This window comes from Loxodonta africana, chromosome 14 (genome assembly GCF_030014295.1).
Source record: "Loxodonta africana isolate mLoxAfr1 chromosome 14, mLoxAfr1.hap2, whole genome shotgun sequence".
In the NCBI taxonomy this organism is placed as follows: Eukaryota; Metazoa; Chordata; class Mammalia; order Proboscidea; family Elephantidae; genus Loxodonta; species Loxodonta africana.
Genome location: NC_087355.1, coordinates 5816165 through 5831954, shown reverse-complemented (window position 1 = coordinate 5831954; position 15790 = coordinate 5816165). Strand labels below are relative to the sequence as shown.

At 44.3% G+C, this 15790-nt stretch overlaps 1 protein-coding gene across 2 annotated transcripts in view; it reads left to right on the top strand.

Moving 5' to 3' along the window:
• Positions 1-2201: 2201 nt before the first annotated feature.
• OPRK1 (opioid receptor kappa 1) overlaps positions 2202-15790 on the top strand; it is a 36576-nt gene continuing 22987 nt past the window's right edge. For both annotated transcript variants that reach the window (XM_003408315.4, XM_064267708.1), the window contains exon 1: positions 2202-2458. In XM_003408315.4, the coding sequence (XP_003408363.1) occupies positions 2202-2458 (257 nt within the window). The remainder of the gene's footprint in view (positions 2459-15790) is intronic.

Here is a 15790-nt window from a genome sequence, read left to right as displayed (position 1 = left end):
TTGGTTACTGAAGTATTTTCTCAACAAAAACTTCCCATTCATTACAGATATATGAAAAAGGGGAATTGAGAGTTTGAATTATATCAACTTGGAAACCTCTTTAAAGCTTTTGCCACTTTAAAACTTTGCCTAAATCCTTTCAAGTAATAACTTTTCCTTTCTCATTGAAGGGAAGCTTTCCCTTTGCCCCTCAAATCACCCTGCTCCAAAGCGCAGTGTATTTGCAAGGCTGTGGAAACACTCTGGTAGTCAATTCCCTTTTAGGATTTAAGTGTCTTAAAAGAGGCATGAGACCTTCCTTTGGCTGTCACCGTCAGCCATCATGGTGCCCCTGGGTGGTGCAAATGGTTAACACTCTGGGCAATTGGAAATTCGAATCCACCTAGAGGTGCCTTCAAAAGAAATGGCTGGCAACCTACTCCCGAAAAATCAGCCATTGAAAACCTTATGGAGCACAGTTTGACTCTGACACATATGAGGTGGAGCCAACTCTACTGGCAACTGATTTAGGTGGGGCATGGACATGAGCTAGTGGGAGAGTAGGGGCTCTATGCCTTTGTTCCAGGGAATCCATGCCAGAAACCTAGGAGGCTAGCCCTTGTCTCCTAACTCCCTGCCTCCAATACCTCGTTGGGGATGGGGAATCCACTGCTTCTTCAGGAGCTACGCTTTGGAGAGAAGCTGAACCCTGGCTCTCTGGCACTTGCACTATGTCTGGAGCACCAATCACTCCACCCTTGATTTCTTGTCTTTGTACCATTGTTCCCAGGTCCCTTTGCTTTGCCGGCTTTATTTCAGGAAGCAGACTCTGACAGTGATCCTTGGACTGGCAGAGTTATGGGAAGAAATGGTGGTGACTGAATTTCTCTCTGGAGCTCCAGATCTTGGGAGGGTTGATAGAGGAGGCCCTGTGTGAAGGAGCAGCAAGGAGAAAATGGTGGCCTCAGGGAATTAATTTAAGACAAAGAGGCCTCCTGAACTCCTGGGAGCAGCTCTAAGGCCTGGGTGAGGAACCTCTTTCACTGGTAAGACCAGCACATGGCCTAGGAGGGGCAGTCTCTATGCAGTCTGCTGGGCCAATGAGGCAGGGGGACTGAAAGGAATAGAATGCACGGAAATATTCTACGTGTCTTAAATCATTAATATTTTCAGAGCTGGTCTTATTCTAACTGGATTATTTTGCCTACTTTGCTGGGATGAGTCCTTCGAATAAATAGAACTCCGTTTTTTCTCCTCTCTGGAAAGGGCTGTACCTCAGGAACTATGCCTACACTGAGTTCTAGACGCATCACGAACGATCCAGATGCACGGTCGTACTGAACAGACACGCCCTCCCTTATTATTAAGTCGAAGCGGTTCGGAGGTTCGTTAAGAGAGCTGCAGAACAAGCCGAGAGCTCCTGTCCTCACTGGTATTGGAGACACCGGCGCGGGGCGAGCCTGCCAGACTGGGGTGAGCCTGCCGGGAGCGCTGGGGGCGCGGGGCTGGGCGGGGCTCGCGGACTTCGGGGGCGGGTCCGCGAAGCCCCTGCCGGGCCCCTAGCCCCTGGCCCCTTCCCGCGCCACCGACCCCAGGGGCTAGCTGCCGCCTTCTTGTGAGGCGCGCAGGGCTGTGGGGACGGCGCTCGGCGGAACGGGCGCCATTGGTGGAACACAGGGCCGGCCGGGGTCCTAGAGCCGGCGGGGGCTGCGGGTGCTCGGCGGCCGCGAAGACTGAGCGCACCCTGGGTGGACTGAAGGGCGGGGCTCAGGACCCGACTGGGCGCCCGCGGGACCCGCAGGTCTCTAGGAGCCAGAGGTGAGCCTGAGGCTTTCAAGGTGCAGTTCTTGGGCGCGACGGCTCCGTCCCTCAGGGGCCCTATCCTTGGGGGACCTCTTGCCCCGTAGAGCTCGGACCCGCAGTCTGGCAAAGCGTGCCACCTGGGGACCTTGCCTAGGCAGGGTGGGACATCTCGGGAGAGCCAGGCCAGCGCTCAGCTGAGCGTTTGCCTGACGGATGGCAGCGAGAGGTCTCTCCTCTCGCTCCCATCCCCGAGGATGAGCGGCCTGGGTCGCAACCGAAGGCCCTCGGCTCCCAGCGCCTTCCGCGAGCTGGCCCCGGCTGGGAGAAAGTTTGCGTCTCCGGGTCCAGCCAGTCTTCTCGCTTTCCTCCGCCGGTAGGTGCCACCCTCCTCGCTGGCCCTCCAAGCGCGGCCGCCGACCATGGAGCCCCCGGTGCAGATCTTCCGCGGGGACCCAGTCCCCACTTGCGCTCCGAGCGCCTGTCTGCTCCCCAACAGCAGCGGCTGGTTCCCCGGCTGGGCCGAGACAGACGGCAACGGCAGCGCTGGCCCCGAGGACGCGCATCTGGAGCCCGCGCACATCTCTCCGGTCATCCCCATCATCATCACCGCCGTCTACTCCGTGGTGTTCGTGGTGGGCTTGGTGGGCAACTCCCTGGTCATGTTCGTGATCATTCGGTGAGCTCGGGGTCCGGGGAGGGGGGGGTCAGCGAGGCGGGGGTAGGGACTTTATTCCTGCAGGGTCCAGGAGATTACTAGAGGAGGGGAAGCATTACCTTGGAGAGCTTTTTGCTGGGAGGCTTCGAGGTTCACACAGGGCGAAACTGAGCAATCTGAAGGACCGAGGAGGGACCCTCTGTTCGCAGACCCCTGTGGAAAACTGAATGGGCAGGGACGTGCCAGAGTGTGGGGCAACAAGATCGGTTTTATGATCTCTTGGAAGAGAAGCTGGTCCATTTGCGTGGCCTTTTGCCTGATTGCCTGTGTCACTTTGGAGTACTTTGTTTTGCCTTTTGCAAATATTAAGATAAATCGCTGGCTCGCTGATTTTACTGATAATAATTTAAAAATTTCCGTTACTCATCAGATAGGTGGTATGGTTTATGAAGCAAAAGCCGATATCCTATTTGGTGTTGTTGATATCCATATATGAATTTTTTTAGTACTGAAAAGGAGCCCTGGTGGCGCAGTGGGTAAAAGCCCTGAGCGTCGGTTCCAACCCAGCAGCCGCTTGGAGGGAGAAAGATGTGGCAGTCGGCTTTTATAAAGATTGCAGCTCTGGAAACCCTGTGAGGCAGGTCTATTCTGTCCTCTGCTGTCGCTATGAGTTGGAATCCACTGGACGTCAATGGGTTTAAGTTTTTTTTTTTGCTTTTTAGTACTGCAATGCCTTATGGTTGCGGATATCAGTGAATTTTGTAACTAAGCCATCCAGTGTTTTCCTCTGAAGTGTGAGCTGTAGAGGTTTTCAAAAATGGGCTTTGATTTCTCGTTTTCCATTATTTTATTGTCCTTTTGTGGAATTTTACTAAACTCAACATCCTGTAATAAATATGTCTAGATATATACAAAAGTATGCTAATTTTCTGGCTCTGGAATTTAATTACAGAGTCTGGTTATGCATTCTGATTTTGGCTTCTTTCCAAAAAAAAAAAAAAAAATACCAACATGGCCTTTGAGATCACGTATTTTACTCTGTGAGAGTGCACCTTTGAGAAGTCTCTGGTAAATAAAGGAAGCATGCAATTCACCCTGTGTAGGGACTCTGAAAGGATGAAGATCTAATTTCTTTTCTTGTCCTGACTTTAGTTTTAAAACAGGCCATTTATTTATTTTGAACTTTAAGGACAACATCTACAGTAGCATGAATCTTACTCTTGGGAAATGTCGTAATAAAAATAGCCCTTTACTTTTTTTTTTTTTTGGTTGAGAATATCAGATCTTTTTTGTCCCATCTATGTTATGAAGTTTAAAACCATAATTTAAAACTCGACACACATATTTTAAAGCTCATTTTTACTTACAACGAGTGTTCGTAGCATGGTATCCTTGGTTTCCATAATTGCTTATTGCATGTCACAGGAATCCTATCCGTGATAAGTAAAGGCTACAGAAAGGGGACATATTAAAGACAAATTGTTTATCCAGGTCATTATTAACCTCAGGGATTATCTCCATTAGAGAGAAGATTATAGAAAACCAGAAGAAAATACATCTGTAATTTAAATTATGTTTATACTTACTATGACACCTTCGGTGTAGGGGTCTTCTTAAATAAAAATATCAGTCCACAAAAAGAGGATGCTAAAAAAAAAAAAAAAACAAAAACCTCTGTTTCCACTCATTATATTTAGGTGCTTAAGTAAAAGTTATATCTTATTGTTACTTGATATAATTCCTGAAATCTTAAGTTTGAGAAGAGCTTCTCGGTTGCTCTACAGCTTTTTATATAGACCTGCAGCCAGGATTAGAATACTGAAGAATCCTAAAATATGTGAAAAGATAACTCACTGGGGTCATTAGAAGAAGAGAAAGGTCTTGTGAATTAATTATGACTTCTTATGGTGGTTCGGTGGCAGAATTCTTGCTTTCCATGTAGGAGACCCAGGTTCGATTCCTGGCCAGTGCACCCACCTCATGTCTGTCAGTGGAAGCTTGCATGATGCTATTAAGCTGAGCAGATTTCAGCAAAGCTTTCAGACTAAAACAGAGTAAGAAGAAAGGTCTGATGGTCTACATCCAAAAAATCAGCTAATGAAAACCCTATGGATATATATACCCCACAAAACCACTGCCATCGAGTCAATTCTGACTCATAGTGACCCAGAAAACCAAACCCAGTGCCATCAAGTCGATTCCAACTCATAGTGACCCTACAGGGCAAAGTAGAACTGCCCCGGAGAGTTTCCAAGGAGCGCCTGGCAGACATATATATGTACGTATGTATGTATATATGTACGTACGTATATATGTTCCCCAAAGATATTCAGGGCTAAAATTTGCTAGATGGGCATAAATTCAGTTAAAAATATCAAAGAAATTGATAAAATAGTAGTCATGAGAATGTCCTTCAGCCTCCCACCCCACTCTCATATACTGGGAGATTGTTTGATTATAAATGAAAGTGAAGAGTTTTACTGCTATTCTGGAATGCCAACCTACTGAAATGTTAGTTTAAATCTAAAGCTAACATGGTTAAGGAATATTTCAAATTTGTTCAAACTGATAGTCAGATAATTGAAAAACAAACTTTCAGAAGGACAATTAATTGACTTGGATTTATTTAGCTCAGAAGAAAGGTCTGAAGATTTGAGAGAAGGTGGCATCGAGAGGCCCCTGGTGTGGCCGTCAGAGCAGAACAGGAAGTGTGGGATTCAAGTGCAGATTTTATAACCGACATTGATGCTGGTCGACATTGCTTGAAAAGTTGGAGAACCACTTTTGAGAAGGGCACTATTTTAAAGTATTATACATGGAATGGGGTCTTAGCTTAGCTCAGTCTTATAGGTTATTTTAGAGAGAGAATTTAGAGGCTCAGCTGGCTGAGCAGATGAAGGTCTAGGATGGCCAGCTCCAACCTGGGAAGAAGGTTAGGTCTGCGGGAAAAGCTCTGACTGTTTTTAGGCCTGCCTTGTAAATAACTTTTCCCACTTTGGCACCTGGAATGCTGCCCACAGTCTCCTGAAGATACTGAGGTTTTCTCGGGTTCTCATCATTTCAAGTGCACCAACTGCCATAATTCTTTACTGTTGCTGTCGTTAGTTGCTGTCGAGTCGATTCCTACTTACGGCAACCGCGTGTGCGCAGAGTAGAGCTGCACCATAAGGTTTTCACCGGTCTATACCAAGAAACCAGGAAGACAGCTACCTGGCCAACCGACTGGAAAAGATCCATATTTACGCTTATTCCCGAGAAAGGTGATCCAACCAGAATGTGGAAATTATCAAAAAATATTGCTAACATCACATGCAAGCAAAATTTTGCTGAAGACCATTCAAAAGCAGCTGCAGCAGTATCTCGATAGGGAACTGCCAGAAATTCAAGTGGGATTCAGAAGAGGATGTGGAACCAGGGATGTCATTGCTGATGTCAGGTGGATCCTGGCTGAAAGCAGAGAATACCAGAAGGATGTTTACGTAAGTTTTATTTACTATACTAAGGCATTTGACTGTGTGGATCATAACAATTATGGATAACATTGTGGTGAATGGGAATTCCGGAATGTTTAATTGTGCTCGTGAGGAATCTGTGCATGGATCAAGAGGCAGTCGTTTGAACAGAACAAGGGGCTACTGTGTGGTTTAAAGTCAGGAAAGGTGTGTATCAGCGTTGTATCCTTTCACCATACTTATTCAATCTGTATGCTGAGCAAATAATCTGAGAAGCTGGACTATATGACGAAAAATGGGGCATCAGGATTGGAGGAAGACTCATTAATGACCTGCATTATGCAGGTGACATAACTTTGCTTGCTGAAAGTGAAGAGGACTTGAAGTACTTACTGATGAAGGTCAAAGACCATAGCCTTCAGTATGGGTTACATGTCAACATAAAGAAAACAAAAATCCTCACAACTGGACCAGTAAGCAACATCATGATAAATGGAGAAAAGGTTGAAGTGGTCAAGTATTTCATTTTACTCAGGTCCACAATCAACATCCATGGAAGCAGCAGTTAAGAAATCGAAAGACTCATTGCTTTGGCCAAAGCGGCTGCAAGAGATCTCTTTAAAGTGTTAAAAAGTAAAGATGTCACCTTGAGGACTAAGGTGTGCCTGACCCAATCCATGGTGTTTTCAATTGCCTCAGATGCTAGACAAAGAATAAGACCAAAGAAGAATTGATGCATTTGAGCTATGGTACTGGCAAAGAATATTGGATGTACCTTAGATTGCCAAAAGAACGAACAGACCTGTCTTGGAAGAAGTACAACGAGAATGCTCCTTAGAAGCAAGGATGGCGAGACAATATCTTACGTACTTTGGACTTGGTATCAGGAGGGATCAGTCCCTGGAGAAGGACATCATGCTTGGTAAAATAGAGCGTCAGTGAACAAGAGGAAGACCCTCAATGAGATGAACTGACAAAGTGCGCTCAACAATGGGCTCAAGCATGGCAACAATTGTGAGGACGGTGCAGGACTGGGTAGTGTTTCCTTCTGTCGCTGTGAGTCAGAATTGACTCAATGGCACCTAATGACAATGCCAGCATAGGATTTTCAAGGCTGTGACCTTTTGGAAGCAAATCACCAGGCTGTCTTCTGAGACACATCTAGGGAGTTTCGAACCTCCAACGTTTTGGCTAGTAGTCGAGCGCTTAACCATTTGCACCACCCAGGGACTCCCCATATTAGGACACGCTAACCTGTAATGACTTTAACATGTTAAATGCTCCAACCTCCCCTATCTTTGGTCCTTGTGGTTCCTGAGTGGGAATTCCTAGCTTAGCCCTGGATCCAACTCCTGGGATACTGACATCTCCTTTGGTGTGTACATGGATGTGTCTAGGATGCTAATCCCATAGTTTTTTTTTTTTTACTTCCTAATGTGGAGGCCTCTCCACTGCACACTGACCACCCACACTCAAGCCTACACCCTGGACTTCACCCTCTCCTCTGACATCTTACAAATCCATTATCTCACTCTCACCAGGACCTCCCACACATGCAGAACCCTTCACTCCCTCAGCAAAGTAATTGAGACTTTAACGAGCGCTTACTATGTGCCAGGCAGGGAAAGCTAACTGCTGCACATGAATTACTTTATTGAATCTTCACAACTATAGCTATATTATTACCATACCCATTTAACAGATGAGGAAACTGAGGTTGAGAAAGATTGAATAAACTGGCTAAGGCCCCATTTAGCTAACTTGTGGGCTGGAATGATCCCAGCAGCCTGACCCCCAGAACCTGCGCTTTTAAACACTATGCCATTCCATTTTCCACTATTCTAATTTTTCAAACTTTTGGAGACTTCTTCCGTGGTTGTCCCCCATTTTCTCCCAGACAGTCTCTTCTATCTTACCTAGACTCTGTGAGCCATCACATCAGCACCTTTCTGGACAGTACCCTCAATTCCCCTACCTTCTTGACCTTCTGCCACTATCTCCCACCAAAACTCCCACCCTGGATCTAGTCAGTAATGTCCTTGCTTTGTTCTCACACACAGCTTGCTGAATGTAGCGGAATAAAGTCAGTTTTTTCTACCGTCATAGACAATTTTATCAACCTCAAGAATATCTGACCCTAATTCTGCCCAGGAGTTTTTCTGTGTCCCTCAGCTATTTCCTAGAAAGAGCCAGATCTTTCTCCTATTTTCCATAAACACAAGTTCAAATTCGTATGATTTCCCAGCCGTCCACCTGACCATGTTCCTTCATGGTTAGTGGATGCTCTTCCTGCTAGTTCACTGAGATGCTGGGGCCTCCACCTCTCCTGCAGAGGCATGCTGGCAGCTATCCTTCCCTCCTGTTACATCTCAGTGGAAGAGTCTCTTCCTTCTGTCCTGTTTCTAATCCCATCCCTGGCTACTTTCCTGGGGTCTTTGTTGTATTCATTGTCTACTCTCTTCACTGTATCTGCAATCTCTTTCTTCTCTATGTGACTCTGTCCCTTTAGCATATGAACATATTCAAGAATTTTCCATCATACAGATAACAGCAACACAATATCCACAAAACCCTCCATTTTTCTGATTTATCTTTAGCTAACATTCTTTCCTATCACCCGTCTATCAGTTTGAAGTACTGTGGTGGATTGTGTGTTGCTATGATGCTGGAGGCTGTGCCACCAGTGTTTCAAATACCATTAGGCTCACCCATAGTGGACGGATTTTAGCAAAGCTTCCAGACTAAGACTAGGAAGAAAGACCTGGTGATCTACTTCAGAAAATTAGCCAGTGAAAACCCTATGGATCACAACAGAGTATTTTTTGAGATAGTGCTGGAAGGCAAGCCCCCTAGGTTGGAAGGCACTCAAAATACACGGTTACCTCAACAATGGATTCAAGAATACCAAGGATCATGAAGATGGTGCAGAACCAGGCAATGTTTCGTTATGTTGTGCATCAGGTTGCCATGGGTCAGAACAGACTCTGTGGTGCTAAAAACAACAAACGTTCTTTCCTCCAAAGTTAAGCTTCTTGAACGAAGAGTCGATGTCCTTCATTCCTAGCTTATCCTCATTCCTCAGCCCGTTGTACCAGGACTTTCTGCTCTGCTGCTGCTTTTACTGTCTCGTGGCAGTAATGCTTCTGGTGTGCGTTTTAGGCCTTCTGCTACTTCTGTGAAGGATTTTGCATGTTGACTGATCTTGTTGTTGTTAGGTGTCATCGAATCAGTTCTGACTCATAGCGACCCTACGTACTACAGAGCGAAACACTACCTGGTCCCGTGCTATGCTCACAATCATTATGCTTAAGCCCATTGTTGCAACCACTGTATCAATCCATCTCGTTGAGGGTCTTCCTCTTTTTCAATGACCGTCTACTTTACTAAGCATGATGTCCTTCTCCAGGGACTGATCCCTCCTGATACCAAGTCCAAAGTATATGACATGTAGTCTCGCCATCCTTGCTCTAAGGAGCATTCTGGTTGTACTTCTTTCAAGACAGATTTTTTAGTTCTTTTGGCAGTCCATGGTATATTCAGTATTCTTCACCAACACCACAATTCAAAAGCGTCAGTTCTTCTTAGGTCTTCCTTATTCACTGTCCAGCTTTCACATGCATATAATGTGATTGGAAATACCATGGCTTGGGTCAAGTGCACCTTAGTCTTCAAGGTGACATTTTTGCTTTTCAACACTGTAAAGAGGTCTTTCGCAGCCTGTTTTGCCCAGTGCAGTGCATCTCTTGATTTCTTAACTGCTGCTTCCGTGGATGTTGATTGTGGATCCAAGTAAAATGAAATCCTTGACAACTTTGATCTTTTCTCCATTTATCATGATGTTGCTTATTGGTCCAGTCGTGAGGATTTTTGTTTTCTTTGATCTTAAGTCGTTCAATTTCCATGACAGCGCCTTCTCCTCAGCATCCCCCCATATCACTCTGGGTTTCTCTTTAGTCTTCTTTACAAATCCCTCTTCCTCATTTGTCTCTTTATGATCATATTCTCTAGAATTTTCTCAGCTGTCATCTGTTCTCACTTTGCATACCATCTGTTCTCACTTTGCATACCATCTATCAGTCAGGGTTCAACTACAGAAAGAGACCTAGTTGGTGTGCAGTGGTTAAGAGCTCAATTGCTAACCAAAAGATCGACAGTTCGAATTCACCAGCCGCTCTTTGGAAACCCTATGGGGCAGTTCTGCTCTGTCCTGTAGGGTTGCTATGAGTTGGAATCAACTCAACAGCAACGGGTTTGGGTTACATATTAAGAGATTTATCCTAAGAAAGTGGCTTATGCAGTTGTTGTCACTAGCTGTACAAGTCCTAAATCTGTAGGGCAGGGCATCAGGAAAGGCAGGCTGGTACTCTTGGGCATGGGCTGAAGCTGTTGTCCACATATGGAATTTCTTTTCCTTCAGTGAAACCTCAGTTCTGCTCTTTAAACATTTCAACTCATTGAATCAGATCTACCCAGATGATCTGGATTAATCTCCTTTGCTTAAAGTCAACTGATTTAGTCACATGTACAGGAGCTCTCAGATGAGTGTTAGATTAAATAGCTACGAATATAGCCTCAACACGTTGACACAGCACTATAACCTTGACACTTTCTTTAAAAGATTTCATCCATTCTCATGGCTACAATGATCAGGTAAATTCTGAGAAATCTCAAATCTGGATCTCTGGCCCAGGTACCTGTCCCTTGCCGTCTCCTGGATGGCTCTGTGGGATCACCTCACAGGCACGTCAGGTTTCCAGAGAATCTCTCCGTCCTCTTTCTGTTCCCCTTAAGAGTTATTAAAAATCTCAACCTTCCATTTCCACGTAACTGTGTGTGTGTTCTTTCTGTTTAAAAAAAAAATTTACTCTTATGAAGGTATATTTTTGTAAATTAATTGTAAGGATAGAGAAGAAAGACTTTATTAGGAATCAGAAAATTATGTGGCCCTTAGTTTTTTAAGTTTTACCTTTTTCTTTTCTCATTATGTTTGATTAACTCTGGAGTACCTCAGTAAAGAGGACTCTATGTCTTCTGCTAACCTTATTTGCCTCTGGGTGGCCTCTAACCTCCAATCTTTTGGTTAGCAGCCAAGCACATTAACAATTTGTACCACGAAGGGATCCATCTTGAGTTACCCGGCATACATTGCCTCACTCAGGCCCTCCCTGAGCCAATCTTGGCCTCATGGTTGAACTGGTGTCAGTCCCACAAAACTGCATCTGTCACTGAATGAGGGAAGCTTGGGAAGGACTGAGAGACCCAATCACAATGTCTGCTATGCTGCCTGCTTCTTGTATACCCCAGGTTTCTTATTGCCCCCCTTGGAATGCCCTCCTGCACTCGCTGACACTCAAGAGTGTCAACACAGTCTAACTCAGACAATACCACCAAGCTACACACAGACAGGCATTACAACAGTCAGCAGTACAGCGTGGGACCTCCATAATGGACCAGTTGCTGTCCTCTATCTAACATCAGTATTACCATGGACTTCAATTAAAATAATATATTCTGATGTATCTCGAATCTTCTCATGGAATCAATGTTAAATGTTTCCTTTAAGGGAAACATTAAAAAAATAACCCCAGAATTTATTTTTTAAAAAGAGCCAATTTTTTATTTCCTAAAATAATTTTTATATATTTCGTAAGCTCTTAAAAAAGAGAATTGGTTTCATTGCAAGTGCTTATGGGGATTAGCTAAATGAAATTACTTTCTTCCTCGTGGGATATGTGATTACAGCTGAAGTCCAGAGCCTCGTGGAACTGTTTCAGTGTTCCATGCAGAGGCCCAACAGCTGCAAGAAATGAAAAAGAAAGAAAAAGAGAAACAACTTGATGGTCAGGTATAGGCTCTTGAACAGCCTCCAGGTGGAAGTGTATGCTTCAAGATCATTTCTTGACTGCGTGGATGTTACAGTTCTTCTTGGGGCCTGTCTCGGGGTTTAACTGAAGTCCACTGTAGTCTGGAAGTTCCTCCGAAACCTATTCAGCATCATAGCATCATAGCAACACGCAAGTCTGTACTGACAGATGGGTGGTGGTTGTGCATGAGGTACGTTGGCCAGGAATTGAACTTGGGTTTCCCATATGGAAGGCTAGAGTTATACCACTGAACCGCCAATGTCAAGACAGGATTAGAATTGTATCAATAAATTGTGGTTTTAGAACAGCATCTGTTTATTTTTCTACAAAAAATCAGTAATTTTTGCAGGGAGTAGGGGTGATTTATGTCTGAGACAAGGATGACTGTACACATTTTGTGAGAAAAATAAATTTTAGGCATAGAGATAATATTAAAGGTTTTAAAAATTATTTTTTAATATTTACCCTCACCACTGGCCAAGCAAGTCAGAATTTAAATGTCAGAAAGGAAAAACACCAAAAAATGGAATGAACTATGAGATCCCAAAGGGATGCTGGGCAGTGCAAGACTTCAGATTAAGGATGACTAGAGTTATGATGAGTTAGAGGTCAGCTATAACAATAAAAATGATTTTCTGAGCCCCTGTTGAATATTAAATCATTTAACTTTTCAAGAAACCCTAATGTCCCAACAAACCTACAAGATAAAGATTGTTATGGCTTGGTTTCAGACAAGGAAATTAAACTACAGAAGTTCCAGTGACTGTCCAAGGGCACAACATTGTTAAATGACCCATCAGTGTCTGGGCCAGCCTGCCTAGCTCCAATCCTCACCCAGCTTTCTCTGCCTTCTGGGGTGCTTCCTAGACTGTGTGGGATCATGCCACTGGGTGGAGGACAGAGCAGGAGGGTAACAGCCTGGGCCTCTCTGCTCTCCCACAGTTGGGGACTGTACTCCAGCTAGATCATTTTCTGTATAAAACTTCAAAAATCATTTCATATCCACATATTTCTTAATGCCCAGGTAACTGTACTATGGAACAAAAGTACTGGTCATCTGAGAATGTCAGTTTTCTCCTGAGTGCTGTTGGGCACTACATACACACACCCTGTGTGGTCCTGAATGCCACAGGGACATTCATCTGAGATTGGGAGGGTACATCATTATATCTACAGAGAGGGTCCACATTATGTCGGCAGAGGGTGTCTTAGTTTTCTGGGGCTTCCATAGCAAAATACCACAGACTGGGTGACTTTAAAGAACAGAAGCTTATGTCTCACTGTTCTGGAGGCTGGAAGCCCAAATTCAGGGCATCAGCAGGACTGTGCTCTCTCTGATCACTCTAGGAGAAGGCTTTTCCTTGTCTCCTCTAGCTTCTAGTGACTGTCGGCAATCCTTGGTGTTCCTTTGCTGCTTGTAGATGTATCTTCACATGGAGTCTTCACCCTGTGTGTGTCCCTGTTCCCATGTCTGTCCTCTTTTATAAGATACCACTCAGAAGGGATTAGAATTAGGACCCACCCAGCTCTAGTACCACTTCCTTAACCTAACTAAGCCAAAATGAACAAACCTGTTGCTGTCGAGTCAATTCTGACTTAACCTAACTACTAACATCCTATTTCAAGAAACAAGGTCACATTCGTAGGTACAGCAGTTAGGACTTCAGTTTATCTTTTTGGAGGATACAATTCAATCCAAAACAGAGAGGAAGAGATGTGTGGTTCCTGTGGTGCTGTCTATTCCAGGGAAACCATGACTTCATCATTCCTCCTCTTGTTATCTCTTTCCCGCTACATGTTCGGACTGTACGGTGCAGGATGCGTCTGTGGTCTGCCATCCTGACAAGGCTTCCCTCCAGCGTGGAACATGGGTATGCGCCCAGCATTCCCTTTGTGTGTGTGGGAGCAATTCTGGGGTACCAAGAGGGCACGCAGCCAATGTGAATCTGACTCCTTCAGAATAACGCAGGCTAAGGGAACATCAAGGTCAGCTTGAGAAGACGTAACTGAATCTACTTTCTTTTTTTAAGTTAATAAATTACTGCCCTTGTAATGAAACAAACAACAACAAAACCATTGCCACATAGTCGATTCCGACTCATAACGACCCTCTAGGATAGAGTAGAACTGCCCCATGGGGTTTCCAAGGAGTGTCTGGTGGATTCAAACTGCCAACCTTTTGGTTAGCAGCCATAGCTCAATTTCAATAGTAAATATTCCAAAAGGATATGTAGGAAATGAATTTCATCAACATGAACTGAAGCTATTTGGGGGAGTTTAATGAAGAAAACTCATTATATTTTCAAATAAGTTCTAATAATTCACTTCAGCACAAGTCATCATGATTTCTGATAAACTTGAACATAAATTCTGGAATGCTACGTCTCTGGAACATGTGCCCAAGAAAATGAGTAAGTCATGCGTGTTGGCAATACAGAAAACAATGCCTTGTTTTCCATCGCTTGTAAAAAGGGCCCTGTTGTCCTGTGGCACTGCAATCTCCCCTCCTCTGAATTTGGTATTTGGGGTCCTTCCAACTCTCACCAGGGTGGTAAGGTAGCAGCTGTCTGCTCCCGTGGCCTGCTGGCATTTTGGTCACACTCATTGTTCTAGAGAGCAAACAGTTCTTGTTCAGGTGTCTCCCATTGGCCTCAGGCATCTGCTAAATAAAAGGAGTCCACTGGGGAGAATGGCCACTAGATTTTTTTTTTTTTCTTTCCATTATGTTGGAGCTCTAGCTTGACAGCTACTCAGAAGACTCAGATTTTTTTTCCTAGTAGTTTTTTTTTTTTTGAACATTTTATTGTGCCTTAGGTGAAGGTTTACAAAGCAAATTAGTTTCCTATTCAATAATTTATATACAAATTGTTTGTAACCTTGGTTGCAATCCCTGCAAGGTGTCAGTGTTCTCCCCATTACCACCCCGAGTTCCTGTTTCCATTTGCCTGGTTTTCCTGCCCCTTCCTGCCTTCTCATCTTTGCTTTTGGGCAGATGTTACCTTTTCGATTTCATATAGATGATTGTTCTAAGGAACACTTTCTTCACGTGTGTTATTGCTTATTTTAGGCCTGTTTAGTATTTGGGTGAAAGGTTATCTCCAGAAGTGGATTCAGTTCCAAGTTAGAAGGGTGAGAAAACCTGCCTCAGTAGTTCCTGGCTTCAGACAAGTCAATGAATCTCTCCTATGTCAGTTTCCTGATCTGATAAAAGAGTCTAACAAGATCTCTCTGTCTGTGGAGAGGTTCACAGTGTGTATGACAGCAGGTTGTACACTGATGGCACAGGCTCTTGTTCTGTAACATTATTCCCTCTGTACCTGCCCAGTGTCAGTGTGTAAAGTGTCCTCCACCTTGTTATGCATGCCTGACCACACTGTTCGGAATGGTTTTCAGTCGTTAGTGGATGGAAGTGGCAGAATTCACTTAATCACATTATTCCTCTGATAAAATGCCCAACTCCTCAAAAAATTCTGGAAAAAGACAGCCCTGGTTCCTTTACTTATTTCCTGTGGACTCTGAGAAACATCCCTAAGACAACTTCCTCTTTGGAAAGAGTGGGGAACAGGGTGCTGATGTGGATTGCAAGGACTGTGGTAAGTAAGTAATGAAAATAATAACGGTAATGATAACAGCAGCAGCACAGCAATGCCAACGATGGTGGTGGCATTCAATGAGCAGCTATCAAGCACCAAGACCTGTGCTGAGTAATTTTGTGCATTGTCTTATTTAATCATCATGACTACTTTGTCTGATGATATAAAGTTCCTAGAATAGTGTCTATCACACGAGTCCTCAATATATGGTTAAAATGATTTTTTCTCTTTGTGTTCAAGGCACTCGGTGACCTGACACCACTTTTCCCATTCAAACCAGTCTCTCATTACCCTCTCACAGGATCCCAAGACCAAGAAATTGATTTTCCTCACCAATCCCTGAATAAGATGTTAGCCATCAAGTCCCTTAATCTATCTAAATCTGTCTCTAAGTTTCAGGTCCTGTTCAGGCTCCCTCTTCTCCAAAATATGTCCACATGTCTC